Source organism: Erithacus rubecula (assembly GCF_903797595.1).
Source record: "Erithacus rubecula genome assembly, chromosome: 13".
Taxonomy (NCBI): Eukaryota; Metazoa; Chordata; class Aves; order Passeriformes; family Muscicapidae; genus Erithacus; species Erithacus rubecula.
The window spans coordinates 3054247-3061426 of NC_136665.1; the positions used below are offsets into that span (position 1 = coordinate 3054247).

The 7180-nt window shown below is 46.3% G+C and overlaps 1 protein-coding gene across 4 annotated transcripts in view; it reads right to left on the reverse strand.

The window, feature by feature from the left end:
- The window catches only part of SLC6A11 (solute carrier family 6 member 11), an 87791-nt gene extending 85513 nt beyond the window's left edge, over positions 1-2278 (reverse strand). The window contains exons 1-2 of one of the 4 annotated variants that reach the window (XM_079316782.1): positions 2258-2278; positions 268-498 (exon numbers count right to left, since the gene is read on the reverse strand). In XM_079316782.1, coding sequence (XP_079172908.1) covers positions 268-487 — 220 coding nt within the window. In that variant the 5' untranslated portion in view covers positions 488-498; positions 2258-2278. Of the gene's footprint in view, positions 1-267; positions 499-787; positions 1329-2257 lie in introns of those variants that run through there. The other 3 variants (XM_079316779.1, XM_079316780.1, XM_079316781.1) reach the window with 3 other exon arrangements.
- Between the last annotated feature and the right edge of the window lie 4902 nt (positions 2279-7180).

The following is a 7180-nucleotide window of genomic DNA, read 5'->3' on the forward strand; positions in this document are numbered from 1 at the left end:
TGCATGAAAAATGCTACTGAAAAAATATATCCATGAACTCAGGCAACAGAAACTTGTAAAAATAAACCACACAGTGTTTGGAGAGAAGGAAAGAGAAACACAACGATTTTTCTTAGTTGTCAGATGTTTAATGCTTCCCTGTCTGCCCATGCACTGAAATCCTGACCACGTATCTCTTACTAGTGCAATAAATCACTGCAAGGCATTCTTAACTGTTTCATTCCCGTGTTCAATTCCCATGGAAATCCACACGTGATGCCATCTTACCTCCTCCATTCTTGTAGCAAAGATATGGGAACCTCCAGACGTTTCCCAGCCCAATAATCTCTCCTGCCACAGAAAGCACAAATTCAACCTTATTGTTCCAGTGACCTCTTTCATGAACTTTCTTATCGTTGCTGTGGACGAGGTTGGTACTTGAGGCTTCTGGGTCCAAAGCATCTTCTGGCTTGCCATTAATTATAGGAATAGTCTTTTCAGCTGTCATGACTTTTCAGCCTAGTGGAGAACAAAAGAAAAACACACAGGTGAGTTAAGACACTTGCTGGTACTGATCTCCAACGACTGAAATCTCCCAGGGTGGCATTGGCTTTTTGTTACCTGTGGAAATCTGCGGGTGAGAAACTCGACAAGGCTGGAAAAGTTGTAAAGCAGGGGAAAAGAGAGGTGTGGGGGAAAGAGAGCAAGAGAAGAGGCTGTTCCAAGTGGAGACAGGTAAGTTCCCAGCAGAGAGGGAAGCCTTTCAAAAATCCCTCCCCAGGCAAGCATCCCAGCCTGGCTGACCTACCAGAGGGCAGGGATGCGCTGCACCTCCAGGCGCGCACTGAGCGCTGGGGCTGCGCTGGCTGCGCTGGGGCCGGGACGGCCGTGGCCTGCCCGGAGCAGCTCCGGGATTACTCACCCAGGCTGTGCCCGTGCCTGCGCGGGGACGGGGCCGGGCTGCGCTGGGCGCTGCCTGCGGGCGGATCCGCGGCTCCGGGGCGCCGGGGAGGAGGCGCTGGGGGTCCCGGCAGCCGGGGAGCCTCGTCCTGCCCTGCCGCTGCTGCCGGCCCGCCGGGGGGTGTGCAGGATGCTGCCCGCGCTCTGCAGCCGGAATTTGCAAATGCTCAGCCCTCCCCGCAGCGATGGTTTAACACCCGCCTCCCCCCTCCGCCCACCTCAGGCTGTCCCGCCGGCTCCCCCCTCCTCCTCTTCTTCCTCCTCCTCCTCCTCCTCCTCCTCCTCCACCCAGCATCGCCACCGAGCATCAGCACGGAGCATCCCCGGGCTGCGCTCCCCGCCCCGCGGGCAGGGCCGAGCCCGGCGGGCTGGCAGCGCCGCTCCGCATTGCTCCGCGGCTCCGGGCCATCCGGGCAGGGTCTGCCCGCATTGCCCGAGGGGTCCCGGGGGATCCCGGGCAGGGTCTGTCCGCATTGCCCAGCGGGTCCCGGGGGATCCCGGGCACGGCTGTGTCCGCATTGCCCGGCGGGTCCCGGGGGATCCCGGGCACGGCTGTGTCCGCATTGCCCAGCGGGTCCCGGGGGATCCCGGGCAGGGTCTGCCCGCATTGCCCTGGGGATCCCGGGCAGGGCTGGGGGTCCCCAACCCCGGCTGAGTGTCCCCATGCCCTCCTGGGTGTCCCCATGCCCATTTGCGTGTCCCCATCTCCGTTTGGTGTCCCCACGCCCCGTTTGTGCGTCCCCATCCCCGTTTGGGCGTTCCCACTCCCGTTTGGGTGTCCCCACTCCCGTTTGGTTGTCCCTATCCCCGTTTGAGTGTCCCCACGCCCGTTTGGGTATCCCCACGCCCTCCTGTGTGTCCCACGCCCGTTTTGGTGTCCCCATCCCCTTTGGGTGTCCCCTTCCCCTTTGGGTGTCCCTTGCCAGCTGGTGCAGTCCCCCACATGTTAAAAACAGGAACCCGCTGGGAACAGATGACACAAACTTCAGCTGGAAAGGGCGAGGGGAGCCGGGGGACAGACGGGATGAAAAAATAAATGGAGGGGGAACATTTGGGAAGTGTGGAAACAATGTGGGCGCTTTCGAGTTACAGCAGGGAAATGCAGAAGCAGCCCATGTGGGCATTGCTAGCTGGGGCTTGGCTTCAAATCCAGGCTGTCAAAGAGCCCAGAATAAGGAAAAAAAATATTACAAATGGTTTTGTTTCAGGTTGAATCAAATATTTCAAATAGGGATTTTTTTCCATCTAACCCTGTCCTTTTAAATTTTTTTATAGGTCAGTCATTTTCACCCTAAGTTTCCAAACCCCAAATAAATACCTCTTCTTTCTTCATGTCTGCAGCTTCTCCTTGGCAAATGACAGCACCCAAACCAGGCTCTTGCTTCAAACCTTCCCTCAGCTCCACACTCTGCTGCAGTTATGATCAGCAAGATTTTGCTCTGCAGCTCCAGAGGATGCACTTTGGAGCTCACAGGCTCCTAAATCCAGGATTCTCTGCTGGAAATGTCCCAGAGACAGTCAGATCTTCTTCATGTGAATCCTCTCCCTCCCACCCTCCTGCTCTAAGGACTTTCCCCACTGGCCACCTGTTGGCAGTGCTCATGGAAGACAATGGAAAGATGCCCATGGATGGATTTTAAATTAACTTGAGCTGACTTTGTACCCTGCTTGTACATTACACATGGTTAAAGTTCTCAGGATTTTGCATTTCAGTGATGCCTGTCACAACAGTGGGTGCTGGGGCCTCACCCTGTCAACTCTCTGTCACACCAACCCTTGCACCTAACATGTGCAGGATGAGCCTCTCTCTTTTCTTCTTGATGCCAGCATTTACAGTTCCAGTCAAACCTATCTTGGGAAAGGAAATCTGCCAGTGGTAAAACTGAAAAAAAATGCAAAATTCTTATATTTTATTTTTTTAAAAGCATCCTCACCACAGATATTACCAGAGCTATGTTTGAATTTGGGTGGTGCATTTGTGGTTTTTGTTTTTAATGCAGCTGGTTTTTATTAATTGAGGATGGAATAGATAAATTTTTCCCAAGCTGACTTTGCACAAACTAAACTCCACTTGGAGGGCTTTTTTGTTGGTTTATTTTTACCTCCTTCTTCATCTTGTTTTCAGCAGGGATCAAAACAGACCCTGTTTTTCTGCCTCCCAGCCAGGCCTAGCAGGCTCAACAGGATACACTTGAGCATCAAAGCTGACAGTGAATTCTCATTTTATTCCTGGGAGTAATTCTAAAAATGGAAGGAAGCTGAGGGACAGTAAACATTGGATGATTCAATACAGAGGAGAGACCAGCCTTCATCAAGCAGATTGATGGTCCCACATTGAAGGGCCTGCTGCAAGGGACAGTCTGCAGGCAGATGCTGAAGGTGTTTATTTGCTGATTTATTCAGTATTTGAAATGACTAATTCCTGGTGTCAAGTGTTTTACTCACTGCTGTGTTCCTGCACCAATTCCCATTCAGTCTCCTACAAATTTAAGTGTTTATGCTGGCTGCTAATCCTTGTGAACGCTTCCCAGTGTCTGCAACAAAAATGACAAAATTTAGAGCAGGTTGTGTGTCTCTGGTGCTCCTCATCAGGAATTCCTGCCTGTTCCTCTCAGCCTGTTGGGAGACCCTGCACAGGTTTCCTGGCCATACCTTTTAGGCCCCACATTAAAATGATGTGCCCTAAAAAGCAATTCAAGTTCTGTTTTATTCAGCTTTATGTCCACACTCCCAAGGAATCCTTTACAACTCTGTGCAGAAAGTACAGGGGTGGGGGTGGAAATCAGATGTTTCTGCTCACCACAGAATGATGCTGTGAAGTACCAAATGTTCCAAGGCTACATTTATTTAGATTTATAAACTAAAATTAATCAAGGGAAGTCATTCATACCTAGAGTAACTTGGGAAAACAACCTCCAAGAAAAATCTACATATCCCCAGGATTCTGCCAGGCTGCCAAAATTAGTGTCAACTGAAGTCATGTGATACAATAAGGAGAAGAAATGAGCCAAGCCCCAGTTTTTAATTTCCAAATTTGTGACTTTGAATTCCTGTGTTGTTTCTGCAATACAAAATCCTCTGACAATATAACTGGGAGCAAGGGAGGGGGGAGAGGGAACAACAATCCTCTCCAGATTTAAAACCTTCAGTTTGGATTTGTTATAAGCAAAATCTGCACAAGCTTTCAATAAAGATTTCATAAAGTTGGACTCTTTGTGGGTAAATAGTTACACAAAGGCAAAGAAATACAATCAGAATTTCAGCAGTGATAACAATCCGACAATATTTTGGATCAAAAGCCTAAAATCACAAAGCCCTTTGTGAACAAGACCAATATATTTAGCTGTTCTATTAGAGACTAACTTCAATCAAAAATAGGCTGATTTGTGCCTAATCAGTTTTCTGTAATGGGAAAAAAATATTTCTTTGTTGCAGATAACTTTAAGTAAAGCAACACCTGATTGTTTGGCTTCTATTTAGAAAGGCTTAGCCCTTATCATTGTAGATATCTCTCCATCCAATTTATTGCCTCACAATGGGTGAGAGGCTGAGTTTTGGGTTGAGGAGAGCTGCAAAAATCACTTTTCCATCTATTGTTGTTGCCCACCCCTTGTCCCCTCCTGTCAGTCTGAGACCTGCATTTTGTAACCTGCATTTTATCTTTCACACCCTGCTCTAGACAGGAGTGGGTAAGAATATTCCACAGTAGGGGATTTCTGCTGCAGACTTATGCTGATCTCCTGGAAAAGGTGGCACAAATTGGAGTTTCCTTGAGTTAACTTGTCCATTCCCACTGTGCTTTAGGGACACACCCTTCTGCTAATGGGTAATGGTACCCTGAGTTTCTTAAACTTGAGTTTTATGCACAGACAACACCTGGAGAGAACCTCCAATCCTGGGTTATTCACAACTCCCAACTGTAGAAAATAGTAAATAAATGACAGCACTAAATGAGAAGACACATTTGGAATGTTTTAATGGGACAAATAAAATAAATACCAAAGAGACCTGAGGAGAACTTGATGTATAACACCAAAACTGTCAATCATTCTTCCAGATTAGAAGCTGAATTTGCAGTCTTCATACAGATATAGATGTAATCAGTATGCCTAACTCATAATTACTGGGAGCTGCTCCAGCCTGGAAAAGGAATGAACTCTAAAGAGAGTTTGCGCTCAGCTCCTCTGGATATATTTTCAACTATATTAAAATATTTTCTATTATTAAAAGCATTCAGTGAATAATGTCAGAATATAATTCAGATTACAGAAGCTTTCCTGGAATTTCACAAAAAACAAGTTGCCTGTAGGCTGAGTCTATAGCACAGTAATTTAAAAAATTAAATTCCAGTTTATAGATGATCATTCCATACTATGAGGTGTCAGGCTCAGCAGTAGAAAATAGGGTCAAGAGGCAGAGAGGATGATGATTTGAGTGATGGCGTTTTTCTTCCCAAATATCCCATGCCCTCCTGGAAATGGCTGAACATCCACCTGCTGATGGGAAATAGGGAATTCATTCTTTCTTTGGCTTTGTCTGCATGTGCAGCTTTGCTTTACCTGTTAAATTGTCTCCATCTCAGCCCCTGAGCTTTCTCATCCTTGAGCTTTCTCACCTTTCCCTCTCTGATTCTCTGCCTTCCCAACAGGGGAACCTGTGCAATATTCAGATTCAGTGAGGGATGGCAGCAACACTGCACACTCTGCCAAGTGTTGCTTTAAAAGACATTAAAATCAAAAGCAAGTTACCATTAGAAACACAATCATGGGTGGGAAGGAGGGAGTGGTTTGATTCTGTGCCAGATGTGAAATAGGAAAAGAGCTCCAAAGCACAGGTCAACCCAGAATCAAGATAATTTTTCTCCCCAATGTAAAATAATAAGAAATATATATTACCCCCTAAAATTTCAATTCAATCTCATTTCATTTTTGAACTAGAGTGGAACAGCAATAAATTGCTTCAAAATTTAAAAAGAGATCCCATATTTTCAGAACATTTCCTTTATTGAAGTCTTTTTGGCTGAAGCTGCATGTCAGTAAAGCAAAGTAATTGCCTGGAAAATATTAATTAGCTCTTGTCAAACACCCCCTTGGCTACTGAGTATTTCCATTTCAGCACTGTCAGCACTGAGCACTGACACAGGAGTTGAACTGGTGTGTGTGAAGTTCTCTAAACAGCCCAGCACAGTCCCACAGACACTGAGCCACTGCAACTGCTCTGCCACATAAATTACATGTGACAACTTGGACTAACTCAGCAAACAATCCTTTCCTGAGCTGTCTGCTGGCACATTGCTAATTAACAATTAATTGCCTTCCACAAGACTCCTGCAGAGCAGATGATGTGATACTGCAGATGTTTCAGCCAAGTTGCATTTCTATGCAGCTTTGCAAAGTGCCCAAAGATTTCTTTTATTGTTTTGCTTTTTGTAATGGGTATTTTTAATCAGATATATATTCCTTTTGTTCTTTTTTTAATGTGTTGAAGTGCTTCAATACTGAAAACTCCTCTTACTAAAATACTTTCTTTACAACTGTGAATCATCAATTATTGTTGACACCTGTAGGTTTATAAGCTGAAAATTGGGTCAAAATAGAACTCAGCTGGCATACCAGGAAAATAATTCTTGTGAAACCCTACCCAATTATGCCCAGCAAAAGCAGCATCTCTGCTTCACGAGCCAAAAGACAAAATACTCTGAAATTTTATTATATCCACTTAGTAAAAATGCATGGATTTGTGTGTCATTCCCACTGAAAGAGAGAATATTTTATTGTAGACTCTAATCCACTGGGAAGGCAAATGGAGAAGGCACAAAGGCACCAGATTATCCAGAATTTCATCTCTGCTGGATACCTGTTTTTCCCAATGACTCCTTAAAGGTGAACAAAGAAACTCAATGAGAGAAGAGCCCTCCAGCACCAAGGCAAGCATCACATTTAGGTGGGACAAGGAGCAGCAGGGAGATCCTGACTTTGCTGGCACAGATTCCAGGAGCCTGACAATGGGTGTGGTAGGAGAGCAGGAGGAGATGTGGGAATTGCTGCTGCACTCCTCTGGAAATGGATGAAAAATTCAGGCACAGAGAACAAAACAGACAGAATGCTGTAAGTGGGAAAAGGCATCCTGGAAATTTTCAGAAAGCCCTGAGTTGATTTTAGGTTTTTGCCCCAGAAGGTGCCCAGGCTCCCCAGGGAATGGTGATGTTCCAAAGGCTGCCAGAGCTCCAGGAGAGTTTGGA